Raw genomic sequence first — 17,533 nt, forward strand, 5'->3', positions numbered from 1 at the left:
AGAAAGGTGATGTGGGCTTCTCCTTTCATTCCTTCTGTATCGTCCTATAGTAAACCCCCGGTGCTACCTTCCCACCCCACATTTCCAACACTCTGACCTACACTGCACCCCCAAACCTTCAGGGATTCACTTTCAAGACCCTCCAAAAGCTGTGCTTACTCATCAAGTCAAATCCTCTGCCTACGTGTTAAAGCTTTTCCTTTTTCTCTGTGTTTGAGAGAGAAAGCTTGTGAGTGAGTGGGGGAGGGGATGAGTGTGTGTGTGTGAGTGTATGTGTACCTGTGTGTGTGTGTGTGTGAGTGTATGTGTACCTGTGTGTGGTGTGGGGATGTGAGTGTGTGTGTGTATGTGTGTGGTGTGTGTGTGTAAGTGTGTGTATGAGTGTGTATGTGTGTGTATGTGTGGTGTGGGGGTGTGAGTTGGGGGGATGTGAGTGTGTGTGGGAGTGGGAGTGTGTCACTACTTACATGTGGAGGCTAGATGACATCTTTGCGGAGTTGGTTCCCTTCTTTACGTGAATTCAGGGCTCCAACTCAGGTTGCCAGGCCCATGTGGCAAGTGCTTTCAGCCACAGCCATTTTGCTAATTGTGGTTTGGTTTTTCGTTTTGAGACAGGGTTTCACAGTATAGTCCAGGATGACCTGGCACTCACTGCATAGCTTTGCCAGCTACTTTTATGTCAACTTGACACAAGCTAGCATCCCCAGTGAGAGGGAACCTGGAGTGAGAAAATGCCTTGGTGAGATTAGGCTATAGGCAAGCTTGTAAGGCATTTTCTTAACTAGTGATCAATGGGGGAGGGCCCAGCCCATTATGAGTAGTGCCATGCCTGGGCTGGTGGTCCTAGGTTCAATGAAGAAGGCAGAGCAAGCCATGGAGAGCAGGCCAGTAAGCAGCATTCCTCCATGGCCTCTGCACCAGTTCCTGTCTCCAGGTCCCTGCCCTGTCAGGTCCTGTCCTGATTTCCTTCAGTGATGAACAATGATATGGAAGTGTAAGCCAACTAAACCCTTTCCTCCTTGAGTTGTTTTTGGTCGTGATGTTTCATCACAACAATATAAACCCTAAATAAGTCAAAATAGCCCAAACTAACCTCATACTTACAGCAATCCTCCTGCCTTAACCCCTCAAGTGCTTGGATTACAGATGTGAGCTACCACATTGAGTAAGTTCTTTTTTCTAAGACAGGATCTCTCTACACAGCCCTGGCTGACCTGGAGCTCACTATGTGGACCATGCCAACCTTGAACCCATAGCAATCCTCCTGCTTTAGTCTTTCAAGCACTGGGAATACAGAAGTGCTTCACCGCCCAGTAGGCAAGATTTTCATGATCTGCCCTCACTGTCTCTTCATCTTCCCCACCACTCATCAGCACATACCCTTTTCCAGGTTAGGTCACTTTCTCATTCCTCATTGTGTCTGCCTCTTCAGGTTGTCCCCGTGATGTAAAACCTAGAACCTTCTTCAAGGTCCAGCTCCAGTCTTGTCTTCTTCATGAATCTTCATCAAGGCGACACGACAGAATAAATAAGAAAAGACTTTGGGGCTGCTCAGTCTGGATTCTAATTCTGGCTCCCCCTGACTTCAGGGAAATTATTAGGTTTTTGAAACAATGCTTTGTTAAGCCATAGCTTCTTCATGAACAGAAAGTATTTCTCTGCACCTGTGGAATACACAGAATGGGCCTGCTCCCTCCTGATTGCATTTCACCCCTAAGAGACTATGTACTGTGTCCTAATAAGCTCAGCCTTCTGTGCAGGTGAGCATCTCAAAGACATTTAGAAACACTCTCTGGAGAGTAGCCCCACCTGAGCTGGAGACCTCAGCTAGTATCTGCCCCTCCTAAAAGTGATCTGCACCCAAATTACAGGAGACACCCAAAATCCCAGAGTCATGGAGTCACTAGTTGACAAGAGCAACCATTCAGATTGTCCTCCGAGAGAACTTCTGGTTTGCCAAAAAAAAAAATGCTGCAAGCTCGTGAATCAATCAGTTCTCAGCTCAGGACCACCAAGGCATCAGGGGTAGCTCAACCTCATCAGGCCTCTGTTACTGCAGCTTCAAATTAAGAGGGACTAGCAATCAAAAGATAGCTAAGGAATCAGCTGGCTCTGAAACCCTGCCTTCTGTCAACGGGAACTGCGTGGAATGTTCTCTACAGCATCAGGTCAAGGAAACACAGCTCAGAAAAATGGGACTTAAAAGCAGCTTCCAGCGTTCACAACATTCTGTAACTCCAGTCTCAGGGGGATCCAACTCCCTCTTCAGATCTCTGCAGGATGCTAGGCACACACATATTGCACAGCCGTGCATGCAGGCAAAACATTCATACACATAAAAATTTAAAAATAAATAAAACAAGAAATAAATAAAAACAGTTGTTGGGTGGGGTACATTAAGTGTTTCTTCTCTAGCTCAGGCGTCAGCACCCTGAGCTCCACCCTCAGCACCAAAGAGGGGGGAGAGAAAGCTGCAATTAGCTATCTATAGCATGATGAATTCATTACATAGACCCCATCTGGCTGATTTGTGACAAAGCCAAGAATAAAAAGAGTGAGCTCAATTCATCTGTGTTCAGGCCCCAACTCTGACACTTAAGGGCAAGTTGCACAACAATGTGAGGCCTTGGTTTGCTCAGCCTTTATCTAGCTAAGGCTGATAATACCTCCTGCATTCATTTTTGATGAAAGCATTTTCCACAGCACCTGAAGCAGAGGAAGCACTCGGGTCATTTCTCCACCCTGAAAATGTTGATGACTGGATGCCCACTAACTGACAGGTACTGTTCTCAGAGGGCCATGAGCACAGTTTTCAACAACAAACAAACTCTATATGGAACTTACTCTCAAAGGAGACATAGGGAAATGTATGATCAAAATGAAACAAAAGCCCTGTTTTCTCAAATACATTAAAAGAAAAATGTAAAGGGGGGAAAACTCAAGCAAGTAAATGGGTCTCCTTAGAAAAGGCCACTGGAGGAGAGCCTGGAGTATAGACACCAGGGTATGCAAAATGTGGTCATTCTTTTTTTTTTTTTGGGGGGGGGGTTTACAAGACAGGGTTTCCCTGTGGCTTTGGAGGCTGTCCTGGAACTCACTACAGAGACCAGGCTGACCTCGAACTCACAGAGATCCGCCTGCCTCTGCCTCCCGAGTGCTGGGATTAAAGGCGTGCACCACCAACTCCCGGCGTGGTCATTCTTTTTATGTTTGTTTGTTTTCAAGACAGGGTGTCACCACCACCCGACAGTCATTCTTTTTTTTTTAATTATTTATTTATTTCATGTGCATTGGTGTTTTGCCTGCATGTATACTGTGTGAGGGTGTAAGGTCTTCTGGAACCGGAGTTAGAGACAGCTGTGAGCCGCCATGTGGGTGCAGGGAATTGAACCCATATCCTCCGGAAGAGCAGTCTGTGCTCTTAACCACTAAGCCATATCTCCACCCCCTCCCACTCCTCCCCATCCCACCAGTGGTCATTCTTAATACTCAAAGGCAATGCTCTGGGGTTGGCAGTAACAAAATATGGGCTCTTAGAAACGTGATGACATTTATTAATTTGTGCAGGGGATGGTACAAAGGTATCACAGCATGAGGTGGAGGTGAGAGGACTCCTGGTAGGGGTCCACTTCCTCTTTCCATCACATAGTTCCTGGGGAATTGAGTTCCGGTCATCAAACTTGACAACAAGGAACTTTGTCCTCTGAGCCATCTCACTCGTCACCTCCACCCCTTTGTTGAGGCAAGATCTCACTATGTAGTCCTGGCCGCCCTGAAAGTCAATATTAAACCAGGCTGGCCTATTACTCTGGAGATCCACCTGCCTCTACCTCCCAAGTGCTAGAATCAAAGGCGTGTGCCACCACTCAGGACTGACATCCCCCTTTAATAAACAGTGTCTCACACTGTAGTTTAGGCTGGCCTCAAACTTGCAATGAACCATCTGCTTCAGCATCCATGGTCATTTATACCCAGCATAGCTCACCAAATGAAATAGCAGAGGTAGAAGTCTCCATCTTGTTATTTATAGATTAAGAAAGGAGATCAAGAAAGCTACAGCAGGAAATTAAAAAATAAAAACACCAAGAAGGTTACATTCTAGTGGAGGGAAAGGAAGTCAACAAATACAGGTATTAGTATGTGTCAGAGAACACTGAGTAAATGAGATTACGAACGCAGTAGCTCATGGCTGTGTTCCTGGCACTCAGGAGGCTGAGGCAAGAAAACTGAAGTGAGTTCAAGGCCAGGTTGGGTTACATAGCAAGATACATAGTAAGGAAGGAATGGAGGGAGGGAAGGAAAGAGGGAGGAAGGACGGATGAATGTTATACTCGCAGACAGGGAGGGAGAGCAAGACTACATAAAGTGTGTTAGAGGTCTCTCTAGTGGGGTCACGTTTACCTCGAGAACTTATCAAACAGAAGGACATTCCAGGCATAGTTCATAGCAAGGAGTCTGATGGCCAGATCAAAGAGCAGCAAAGGACCAAGGCGTGGAAGGGAGGGGCCAGCTGCTGTGCAACCTCAGCTGTGTGCTTCGCAGCGAGATGGGGAGCTACAGAGTTAAAAGGGCTAAACGACATGACTTTTCTTTTCTCCTCTTTATTTCTTTCTTTTTCTTTGAGATATGTAGCCTAGCCCTGATTTATTTGATGTTTTGAAAGAATCAGTCTTGTTGCTGTAATATAAAAAGACCAGAGGGCCTAAGACACAGAGAGGGAGATCAGTTAGAGAGAGTGGGGCAAGTGCTCAAACGTCTCCTGATTTATGATGCTCATTTATAAAGTACAAGCTAGGGACCACACCCGTAAGTTCTATACTGGCTGTTTACCCAAGGGAAGTGGAGGCGGGGCTGACAAGAGGGTTTAGCCAGTTGTGAGCCTCACAGCCTGAATCCAGTCCTCCCTGCCCCATGGTAGAAAGTGAGAGCCGACTCCCAGAAGTTGTCTCCATTCTCCATTGACACATTTCCACACATTCAAAACAGATTATTTTTATGTAGTGAGTTTTTTTGTTTGTTTGTTTGTTTCAAGACAGGGTTTCTCTGTATTGTTTTGGAGGCTGTCCTGGAACTCACTCTGTAGACCAGGCTGGCCTCGAACTCACATAGATCCGCCTGCCTCTGCCTCCCCAGTGCTGGGATTAAAGGCATGTGCCACCAATGTCCAGCTCAAAACAAATTATTTTGAGACAGGAATTTACTATGTAGCCCTAGATAGTCTGGAACTCACAGAGATCAACCTGCTTTTGCCTTCTGAGTACTGGGATTAGAGGTATGCACCATCATACCCAGAGGGAAATGTAATTTTTGGCTGGAAGAGGCATTTGTTCATCAGTGTTCATGGAAGAACTATTCATAAAAGGTAAGTAGCATCCCAAATGTCCATCAACAGATGAACAGATAAACACATGTGGCATATACATGAAATAAGCTACTATTAATATCCAACAGTAATTACATTCTGACACATGCTGCAACATTGAGGACATGACTGAAATTGACCAAACCAGACCCCAAAGAACAGATGTTTCAGGGTCCCCTTATATGAGATTCATAGAGTCACCAAGGAAGGTGGTTCCCAGGAGCTGGGAAAAGGAATGGGGAGTTGATGTTTAACAACTATAGAGTTTAAAGTGTAGAAGCTGAGGAGAGTTCTGGAGGTAGTGTACAGTGAAGATCATGTAAGCACAAGAAGGCACTTAGTGCCACTGAAGTGAACATCAGGAGCTGGAGAGATGGCTCAGCGGTTAAAAGCACTGACTGCTCTTCTGGAAGACCCAGGTTCAATTCCCAGAACCCACAAGGCAGCTCACAACAGTCTGTAACTCTTCTGGCCTCCAAGAGTACCAGGTACAGATGGTAGCATACATAGAAGCAGCATGTGGGAGCTCTCTCTCTCTCTCTCTCTCTCTCTCTCTCTCTCTCTCTCTCTCTCTCTCTGTCTCTCTCTGTCTCTCTCTCTCACTCTCTCTGTCTCTCTTTGTCTCTCTCTCACTCTCTCTCTCTCTCTCTCTCTCTCTCTCACACACAAATAAAATAAATAAACAAATCTTTAAAAAAGAAAAAAAATGGTTAAGCCAGACCTAGTGTCACAGCCTTTAATTCCAGCTACTTGGGAGACTAAAACAGAAGGATTCACAGTTTGTCTGGGCTACAAAATGAGCTCAAATTGGTGGAACTAAAAATCTAAAAGACAGGACATGAGAGCTGGGACATAGCTCGATTGGTAAGGTGCTTGCCTAGCATGCACTGAGTCCTGGATTCAATGCCACCGATGAATAAACCAGATGTGATGATTCATGCTATAATCCCAGCATTCAGAAGGTGGAGACAAGGGGATCAGGAGCTCAAGGCCATCCTTGCCAATACAGCAAGTTTGAGAGCAGTCTCAGGTCATCATCAGCTACAAATTGAGATCAAGGTCAGCCTAAATTCCAAGAGGACTTTAAAAGAAGAAGAAGGAGAAGAAGAGGGAGGAGGAGTAGGAGGGAAAGGAAAGAAGGAAGGAAGTGTAGGGAAAAGGGACCAGTCAAAGAAACACACCCTGAGCAGAGCCAAAGAAACACACTTTGGCCCTGCAACCAGAACCAAAGAAATGTACCCTGACCCTAAAACCAGTGCCAAAGGAACACACTTTGTCCCTGGAATCAGAGTCAGTGAAAGAAATGTACCCTGGCCCTAAAATTGGAGCCAAAAGGCTAAAAAGGACCAGACAAAGAAACACACTTTGGCCCTGAAACCAGAGCCAAATCTGACCCTAATCCTGTGTAAAAAAGTAACCAATCCCGGAGCAGAGCTCTAGCCAATCTGAGCTCAGCACTGAAATCGGACCAATCCCTACTCTGGAAAAACTTCCCCAACCTCAGTAATCCCTATATAAACCCTGTGTATGTTCAGCTTGGCTGGTCCAGCTGTCTTCCAATAAACACCTTTGGATGAGCTTCGGGTGAAGATCTTCTTTTGCGGCGGCGACAGAGCAAAGGCGACCCTGGGCAGAGCAGAGCAGAGCGAGCAGCGCTGTAACACTTGCCCGGGAAACCTTCCTTGGCAGAGCAGAGTTGTTACACTCTGCTCCCGGCTCCCTGCTCTCCGCTCTCCAGGAGCAGAGCTGAACTGTAGCAACTTCGCCCGAGAAACCTCCTGCGGAGCAAAACTGCTACTAGGCGAACATCCCCAGCTGGAAGACCCTGTCCTGCCGGAGCGGAGCTGACACACCGGAGAAGCCTTTCTCTGAGGCAAGGCTGTAAGCTGCCAAGCTTACTGCAACCTGTGGTGGTCCTTGGCTCCCGAGCTCCAGGATACCTTTCTACCTGAGCTGTGTAACACTCAGTATCCTTGGCTCCCGAGCTCCAGGATACCTTTCCACCTGAGCTGTGTAACACTGAGTATTCTGTGACTCCCGAGTGCCAGAATACCTGACCCACTCCTGTTCCATCCTGTCCTGACCCAGCCCGACAAAACGCTTACAGGAAGGAAGGGAGGGAGGGAGGGAGGGAAGGAAGGAGGGAGGGAGGGAAGGAAGGAAAAGAGAGTCTGGGGATGTAGCTCAATGGTAGAGCGCTTGCCTAGCAACTGCAAAGCCCTGGGTTCAATCATTCACAGCAAAAACAATTAGGTTAAAATGGTTTTGTTGTTTTAAAACTTTACCAAGGTCACAGTGTGAGTATGGCTCAGGAAATATAAGATGAACTGGGTGTGGTAGGACTCATGAGGTGGAGGCAGGAGGATCACAAGTTCCAAGCCAACCTGAGCTACACAGGAAAGCCCCCACCCCTGTTTAAAAATAAATAAACAGAAAGAAAAAGCAAACAAACTAGAGCGTGCCAGAGTTACATCGACTGAAACAGGACTGGAGCCCAGGCAGCCTCAGGCCTGCTCTGTTGCCCTGGAAGCAGGACAGTCAGGTCTGCAGCAACAGGGCTGGGCGGGCTGGGGTGGCTGTGTCTGGAGCGTCCACACTCCAGCATCTCCTGCTCAAAATGTCTGTTAACCTTGGAGCCACCAGACTGACCAGGAAAAGGATTGGAAGTGGCTACTACTTGATACTCTTGTAACAAATGACTGACCACAGCTGACCAACAGCAAGCTCTGTTGTGTGCAAACTGGTTTTTAGATCTCAGAGAAATGCCAAAATCCCCTTGTGATCTAGAGGTGAATGGCAGGGTGGATACTGCTGATTTCTGGAATCCAAAGGAAGCCATGTTTACACAGGTATCCAGCTTCCAAGTCCAAGAGAAAGGGGATACATAAGCTATTTTCTTTATTTGTTTGAGGAACCGAGTGTGTGTGTGTGTGTGTGTGTGTGTGTGTGTGTTTGAGACAGTCCTGATTATATATATATAATATTATATATATATATATTCATTCCAAGGCTTGCCTTTGAACTTGTTTTATAACCCACATTGGCATTTTGCCTAATGAACAGCAGCAAGCCCAGCTCCTGGAAACTACTTTCTTTATTCAGTTGTTGTTTATTTGAATGTTGTTTTTGAGATAGGCTCTTGATAGAAAGGCCAGGCTGGCACATAGGTACTTGCTATATAAACCAGGATAACCTAGAACCTGCAGCAATCCTCCTGCCTCTGCCTTCCCAGTCCTAGGATTCTAATGATAAACCACCATGCGCAGTGCAAGTTAGTTTCTAAGGAAGCATCCATGATGGAGAGAAAGAGAGACATCCCTGTGAAGGTAAGTGCAGTCCTCTTCCTGTAGTTTATTAAGGTACACGGGACTGACAGACCAGAGGATAAAGCTGACAGTCTCCAACTTGATGTAGGACCTGACTCTGAACCTGAGCCCCACACAGTTGGAGGAGAAAACTGCTTCATGCTTGGCCAGTATCCGGACCCTTTGAGGAAAGGGATCCGATCCTAGTCCCCTTTAAATGCCAAGACGCTTAATCAATGATGAAATAAATTGAACAAACAAGCACTTTGTTAGGAAGGCAAATACCACAAGACGACAACCTTGCTCCCAAGAGCGAGAGAGTACGATCTAGCATGAGAGCCGGGAAGCCAGCCAGTGACTTTTGCCCTATTTTACCCATTTTGTTTACCAGGCATTCTTTGCTGCCCCTCCCCCCACCCCATGAAGTCTAGTGGAAGCCCAGCAGTATGGCAGCTGGTGCAAGTTTGCCCATAAACCTCGGGAAACACAGTCTTGGAGACTCAGGTGGGCCGTGATTGGGAGAGGGATCATCAAAAGCTCCACCAGAACCTAGATTGGTGGGAAACCCCGAATTCCTAACTACTAAAGAGGCTGAGGCAGAAGGATTAAAAGTTCCAGGCCAGCCAAGACAACTTAATGAGATCCTATGTCAAAAGAAAAAAAAAAGAGAGAGAGAGGGCTGAGGATCAGCAGCAGAGGGCTTATTTCATGTGCACAAGACCCTATGTTCAAGCCCCAGTAAACAAAGTAACAATAAGACAAGGTATTGGGAGGATGTCACAAAGGCCAGATGTGTGGCGCGGCATCATGGCTTGGGGACCTGTGAGCACTCCAGCATGACTGGAATGCTGTGGGAATAAGGGGCACCAGGACAGAGACCAGATCACAAGCCACCTTATGTGTTAAGGACATTAACATTACCCTGAAAGTCATGAGGAGCCACTGAAGAACTTTGGAGAACAACTGATCCGATTGTGTGTGTGTGTGTGTGTGTGTGTGTGTGTGTGTGTGTGTGCACTCGCCTGTGTGTGTTTGTGTGCACTCCCGTGTGTGTGTTTTAGACGGACACTTCAAGCTCACACTGGCACAGAAGAGTATCTAAGACAGGAAGACAGGAGATGACTACAGCTGGCAGTGAAAACCTCAGAGATACCAAGGATGTGGGCAACCTGTGTGGTGACCAGAAGTCAGCACAGAAATCGGGGGGGGAGGAGGAGATGGAGCCCAATGCTGGACACCCCAGAGGTGCAAGCTTGGAGCTTGGAACAGTAGGATGGCTTGGGATTCAGCAAGCCCCCCCCCCGGTGATATCCAGAGAGTCAGGATGGGGTGGTAAAGGAACCTTCAGATAAATCCACAAATCTATGGGGAAATCCTGCCATTTGTGAGCTTATAGGAAAAGAGGAGCTATCGTACAAGATATGGCCAATTTGGTCTTTTTTTTCCCCAAAATCCTTTTTTTATTATTATTCAAATCAAGCTTACTTCACATGTCAATCCCAGCTCCTTCTTTTTTTTCTTTTTTTTTTTTTTTTTGAGACAGGGTCTCTATTTATCCTTAGCTGGCCCAACACTTCATATATAGATCGGGTGCCTTGAGCCACAGAGATCCACTTGCCTCTGCCTCTAAGTGCTGGGATTAAAGGCCACCTTGCTTGGGCTCCATTGTCTTGAAAACAAAGCCGCTGTAATTATTCACAGGAGACCCTCATGAGACAGGGCCTACCAACCGCATTCCCTTGAAGCAGGAGCAGCTGAGAACTGCTCTCCCCCATGCAGCCGCAGCCCCAGCTGCACCAGGTCTTGAGAGGGCCTAGAACATGTAACAGGCGGAAGGGACTCCGAGTAAGGCATGGTGATCCATTCCTGAAGACCCAGCACTTGGGAACACAAGGCAGAAGGATCTCAAGTTTGAGACCTGCTGGGGTTACATTATGAGTCTGGGGACAGTTTGGACTACAGAGTAAGACCTTGTATCAAAAATAGCAAAAACAAGAACACGGGGCCTGGAGAGATGGCTCAGTTAAAAGAACTTGCTGCTCTTGCTAAGGACCTGGGTTTAGTACCCAGCACCCTCAGTGGGCCACTCACAATCACCTATAACTCCAGCTCCACGGGATCCAATGCCTCTGTCCACCAGCACCTGCACTTAAACACATACACCACCACCACCCCCACACACACAACATAGTTAAAAACAATAAAAATATTTTTAGAGGAGGAAGAAGAGAGGTTTGAATTTCTAGGCCCAGGAATGCCAGGAGCAGGACCAGGCATCCTGAGCCAGCCCCGTCCAGGCTGGACATCCACAGCCTGGGAGTCAGGGCGTTTGCTGGTGCTTTCCCGAGCCCCACTGCTGCAGACACTGCCACTTCTATAAGGAAGGTTGTCGCTCTTAGTGCCCACCGCTTCTCTCACCTGCGTCTGGGGTGGAGACTGAAGCTGCCCCAGCTCTGTTGATGGCTTCCTTGGGTTTATTCTGGTCATTGCGCTCCAGGGCTGAGGGCTGGGCTGTGCTCTAATGATAAGGATAAAGATGATTACAGAGTCACTCAGCAGCCATCCCAGAGATTAACATTTCTCAAATATATACTGTAGGTACGTAAAAACAATAGAGAAGCCACCTTCCCCAAACTACTCCCAGCACCTCCCAGGCCAGCTGTACCCTTGCTGGAAGCACTGGCTGCAGAGAAGACAGCAGAGGATCCTGAGCTCAGAGTCATCCTTCTGTGAAAATCACAAAACTTTCATGCAAAGGGGGCACTTCTCTGGTTCATCAATCACCAGATCTAGTCCATGTCCTCAAGGACTTCACAGGGACGGAAGGAGAGAAAGACACAGTTCAACACTGTAAACGACGTGTACGGAAGAAGTTTTGCTGGACCAGCAAGCTGGCCAGTTACTGTCCATAGAACCTTTTCTCTCTATCCAGCACTGAGCTAGCTGTCATGGGACAGGACATACAACCAATAGGCTGTACTCTACAAGAGTTCCTGAAGGTTTATGAGATCTATCTCCAATCTAGGGGTCATCTCCATCCTGGACAGAGGCATCCCATCACAAAGGAGAGCCCACAATGCCTTGGGAGTTCCTGGCCATAGCCAGAGTCCATCTGACAGCAACATGGAAATCAACTCATGGAAAACTTAGTTGCCAGCAATAGCTTCAATAGGCTACTCTTTCCCTGTCATTCTAGGAAATTATCTTAGAGATTCATTTATTTATTTGTGTCTGGTCTGTGTAAGTATATGCATACAGTTAGGGATGGCAGGCCTGGCGGGGGTGTTGGGCATCCTTTTCTATCACTCTCTGCCTTCTACTTTGGAGGTAGGAGCTCTTCCCGAACCTGGGCTGGGCTGTTCATTTTCTCAGCCTTTCTGGAAGCCACATGAATTGTGGTTTGGATTATTCTGTTACCCTTTGGTTGTTTTTGTTTTTCCTAATTAGGAAAAAAAGATCAGTTCTGGGATTACAGGCTTCTTACATGAGTGCTGAGATTAGAACTCTGGTCCTCATGATTGGAGAGCAAGTACTTATAAACCCCAAGGCATCTCCACCGTTCTACATCCTATGAAATTTCTCTTGCTGGGCACAGCCGGGCACACCGGTCATCTCAGTAGGAGGATCAGGAGTTCAAAGACACCTTTGGCTACATATCCAGTTTGAGGCCAGCTGGGCTGTACGCCTCTTAACTGCTGAGCCATCTCTCCAGTCCAGAAAAGCATGTCTCAAAAAAGAGAGGGGTTTGGAGACGGCTCAGTGGTAAGAACACTGCTTTCTCTGAGGCTCTCCGCTCTGTTTGCAGCACTGGCGTGTGCTCCACAGAGGTCACAGAGGATCCAACCATTCTCTGGCTTCCTTGGGCTCCGCCCATGCGCATAGTGCACATGTCTACATTCACGAAAACACTTGAACACATAAGATTAAATAAACACATCTTAAAACCTTTTAAACACAAAACTTTAAAATAATAAAGAAAAGAAATCAAAAGAGAAAATAAATTGCTCTCCCTCAGAAGAAAACTATCTTAGAGGTTAATGGATGGAATGAATCGAGGCCCTTCAATTTCAAATTTGTGAATTATCTGACTCACAATTCCTTCTTACAGGTGGGATTTCTTCCCTGTCCCAGTTGGTGAAGTCACTTAAACTTTTCCTGACCATAAAAAACGAGCAAATTCTTCACGATACTTTTTCTCTGGCCTAGAGCAACAGGCTGCTTGTCTCTGCATCCCAGAGCCTAAGACAGGGTCCTAGACATTGTGGAAACATTTGTGACCTGGATGAATGCCAAAAGGATGAATGAATGAATTATTAAAATGCTCTTCCCATTAAATGTTTCCATTTCTCCTTCACAGCTTAGGGCAGCAGTGCTGGAGAGACAGCTTAATGGTCTGGAGATGGTTAGGAGAACTTGTCATTCTTGCAGAGGACCAGGGCTTGGTCCCTAGCGCCCACAGCTGGCATCTCATAACCATTCGTATCTCCAGTTCCAGGTATCTGACACCTTCTCCTTGGCTCCATGGGAACATACATGCAGGCACTTATGCATGCACAGAAAATAAAAATAAATAAATCTTGTTTTTAAATGGCTTGAAACTTATAAGGCTCTTAAAAACCGCCCATGGGTTAGTCTCGCCACACTCATTCTCTTGTATCACACACGGTAGATTAATCAGATATGAAATCGTTTTCAAAAAACAACTATGGCTTTCCCAGAAAGAGTTTGGTTGAGTAAGTATTTGATAACTGTTTCTTTTCTTTCAGTTTGTTCGGTTTTCAGTATTAAATGCATCTCAGAGTAAGTCCAAATAGCCACAGATGAGAGGAATGCTTTTTCTCTTTCAGCAACAACAATGAAATAAGAGCAAACACATCGGCACTGACCATGTGCCAAACAAGGCCACATAGTTTTCATTCACACACTAATTCCTTTCGATTCCAGAGACATGCTATGCAGTCATGAAATTCCAGGTCAAGGGTTCAACAGCCTCTTGACCTCACCAGACTCTTGCATGCATAGGTGCACAGACAAAAACTCAGGCACATGCACACACATAAAATAATTTTTTTAATGTATGAAGAGATAGAGAGTTGGCTCGGTGGTTAGAACTCTTGCTGTGCAAGAACGAGGACCTGAGTTCAGATCCCTAGAACTAACTTAAATGCTAAATAGGCATGACAGCCTGTCTATGATTCCAGTCTCAGAAAGCACCAACAGGGAAACTCCAAGCAAGCTGGCTAACAAAACTAACCATGTCATCAAACTCTGGGCTTGCTTGAGAGACCCTGACTTAATAAGATTGAAGGGCAATAAAAAACAATCAGGCCTACACACACCACACACATGCATACACACCCATATACACATACAAAAACATGCATTCATGCAATTTACATCACACACACACACACACACACACACACACACACACACACACACACACACAGAAAAAAGGGGAAAAATTGCATGGAGTTTCCAGCCAGTCAGGAGGTGGGGGCAGGAAGACCAGAAGTTTAAAACAAACTTCAGCTCATAAGATCTTGTCTCAAAAAGAAAAACAATGTGGAGTTTATGGAATCATACCTTGGGGTGAAGGAGACGTCTATAAGAGCTACCTGAGGAGATGAAGCATGCAAGTCAAGATAACACAAGAGTGGGCCCTGGGCATCTCCTGGTGGCCAATGAAAGAGGTAGACATGGGAGGGGCTTAAGGCTTTAGTGCAGATGTGTAGCATCTGGCTGGCCTCTCATTAAATGGTCTCCAGGTCTGCTCCAAGCAGTTGTACAAGCTAAGGAATCTTCAACTCCACTACTCTTTTGTCACTCCCCAGCCTTCAGGAGGGACTGAGAATGGGTGGCCCAGCTATGGTGTGGTTTAGGAATACCTTATGAGAATGCCCTGCCTGCGTGAAACCACCTAGAGTGAGGCTGGCCAAGAGAGAGGAGAGAGGAGATATGAGAGGAACGAGTCACAGAGAGAGTAGTCCATGCAGCTGCCGACTGTGTCCACTTTAGGCAAGCATCTCCCTTCATAAGTCACACAGTCTCAGACCAACGCCCACCCAAGTCCTCACGGTGCTGAAAACCGATGTAGCAAAGCCTACAGGTAGCTTCCAGCCATTCTGTCCCAAACTAGGCCATATAGCTTCAAACTTTGCTTCCTACCTAAACAAACAGAGCAGGGGCTGGGGTAGGCAAAACGGACTGCACAGGGGCCTGATATGAAAAGGTGGAGCTGAGTTTGTGGCCTACCCAAAAGATTGAACACGGTTTAACTGAACCCGTATTATTTAAAGGGAGAAGATTAGGGGCACCATGTATCCCAGACCAACTGCCCTCAGAGAGGGATGGCAAAAGGACGGCATGGAAACAAAAGATAAATGACTCCATGATGGTGAAATCACAGACATTCTTGACAAGCCGGTAGAGGAGATATTTCTGGCTAGAGCAGCCTGTTCTGAGGCTCTCAAATCACACACTTCACAGTACGTGGTTGCCCCACCTAAGCCTGGCCTAGCCAGCTTCCTGGAGTGTGGGTTCACACGGGTGCTACAAGGCTGGCATAATCTGATTGACCTGGAGATGCATGGTTGCTAGGGAAGACAGTTTCATTAATGTCCTGAATCAGGTTTGAACCTGTTCCTTTCATTCCTACGTTCAGGTCCTTGTATAGCCCTGGGGTGAGACACAGGGTCTGATCAGCCGGTCTGATTGCTCCAGTGATTTGCAAAATCCAGGGGGGGTTTAAATCGCTAAACCTGGCTGGCCATACTGGATATCAAATTAAAGAATTACCTTAAAATCCTTTTGTTTCCCCTTGGAGATAAAAGAACTAATGGTGAGACTCCTGACTTCCCATTTCCTAGTGGGAAGTTTTTTATCTCAGTTTTAGCCAGAAGAAAACTTGATCTCTGTAGAAGAGGAACCCACAGGAGAAATCTGATGAGGCTGAAGGAGCTGGCGAGGAACTGGGAATGCTAGCCCGGCACAAATCCATGAACCGGTCATTTCTTAAAGACAGGTTTTCTTGTATCACAGGTTGGTGTTGAACTTTCTATGCAGCTGAGGATGACTTGAAGTGTTGAGCCTCCTCCCTCTACCTCTCAAATGCTAAGCATACAGGCATGTGTGTGCCACCATGCCCAGCTTATATAGTACAGTGATAGGAATCAAACCCAGCATACCGTGCTTGGTAGGCAGTCTCTCTTCCTCAGCTCTTACAATTGCTTTTGGAAGGACTTTGTCCCAACCCGAGAAACATGAACATATGTTCGGGAGAACACAAATATTTTTCTGCACTCACAAGCCAGTATGTCATAGCCAAATGCCTCCTAGCAAAAGACACAGGGCTTTGTCTCATTCTGCAGTGGTCTGCACTGGCAACCTGGCCACTGCTATGTGTCTGGCAGACTCAAAGAGAATTGGAAGGCAGGCAGTGGGGACAATCAGTTGTAACAAAGACATGGCCAGCCATCACTTCCTCAGAGGAAAACATGAGTCTCCACATTCTGACTTAGCTCCTTTTGGGAGTAAAAAACCTCAGGAGGAAGTCAGGGGAGGAGGGATGAAGGGAGAAAGAGAGGGAAGGAGGAAGGGAGGGAGAGCAAATAAAGGTATTTTATTTTAATGTCTTAATAAAATAAAAACTGAGGTTGGGGAGGCTCAGTGGCAACAGCACCTGCTGCATGAGCATGGGAAGCCGCGTTGAAATCCGCAGCACTTGTGCACAAATCTGGATGTTGACACTCACCTGTAACCCCAGCATGGTCAGGAGCAGAGACAGAATTGTTTGGACTTTACTGGCTACCAGTGGAGCTCCAGGTTTAGGGAGAAACTCTGTCTCAAGGGCATACAGCAGAGAGTGACAGAGTGGGACACTGGATGTCCTCTTCTGGCCTCCACGCATGCCATACCTCACCAATATATGTTGCATGCATGATACACTCGTATACTACACACACTCACACATACATACATGCTTGTATACACACAGTGGAAAAAATAAAATAAAAAATATATACATTTGGAGTACCACTGAGAATTTCATCTCATTGAAAGATGCATGTGCTGCCAGGTGGTGGTATTGTACACCTTTAATTTCAGCTCTTGGGAGGCAGAGACAGACAGATCTCTGAGTTCAAGACTGACATGGTGAGTTCCAAGACAGCCAGGGTTACACAGAGAAACCCTGTCTCAAAAAAAAAAAAAGAGAGAGAGAGAAGGAGGAGGAGGAGAAAAAGAAAGGTGTGTGTGTGTGTGTGTGTGTGTGTGTGTGTGTGCATGCATGCATTTGTATGTTGAATAATGTCTTGCTATGTGGAACAGAATGGCCGTGAATTCATGATCCTCCTACCTCAATCTCCCAAGTAGTGGATTTATAAGCCTTGGGCACCATACCCAGCTATTATTTGTTTAGGGGATGAGAGACAGCTCACTGGTTAGAAACACTTATGGCTCTTTCATGTAGTTCACAACTACCTGTAATTCCTGCTCCTCCTAGAAAGGCATTCCAGTGCAAGTGAGCAAGCTCGTGCGTGCGCGCACACACACACACACACACATACACAAATACACCCACACACTTTGGTTATTTTGGAGGGATTGCATTGTTTTAAATATTTATTTATTTTAATGTAGATGGGTATTTTGTCTGCATACCATGTGCATACCTGGTGCCCTCAGAAACCAAAACAGGGAATCAGATGCCCTGGCATTACAAATGGCTATGAGTCATGATGTGGGTTCTGGGAATTGAACTTGGGTTCTCTCCATCTCTCCAGCCCCAATTGCATTGGAAGACAGGGTCTTGCTTTGTTGCTAAGGCTGGTCTCAAACTCCTGGGCTCAAGTAATCCTCCTGCCTC

The 17,533-nt window shown here is 46.4% G+C and overlaps 1 protein-coding gene across 2 annotated transcripts in view; it reads right to left on the reverse strand.

The window, feature by feature from the left end:
* Ahnak (AHNAK nucleoprotein) overlaps positions 1-17,533 on the reverse strand; it is an 88,671-nt gene that overhangs the window by 29,869 nt on the left and 41,269 nt on the right. For both annotated transcript variants that reach the window (XM_040747968.1, XM_040747963.1), the window contains exon 5: positions 11,086-11,185. In XM_040747968.1, coding sequence (XP_040603902.1) covers positions 11,086-11,185 — 100 coding nt within the window. The remainder of the gene's footprint in view (positions 1-11,085; positions 11,186-17,533) is intronic.

The sequence above is a fragment of the Mesocricetus auratus genome, unplaced genomic scaffold (assembly GCF_017639785.1).
Source record: "Mesocricetus auratus isolate SY011 unplaced genomic scaffold, BCM_Maur_2.0 Super-Scaffold_4256, whole genome shotgun sequence".
Lineage (NCBI taxonomy): Eukaryota > Metazoa > Chordata > Mammalia > Rodentia > Cricetidae > Mesocricetus > Mesocricetus auratus.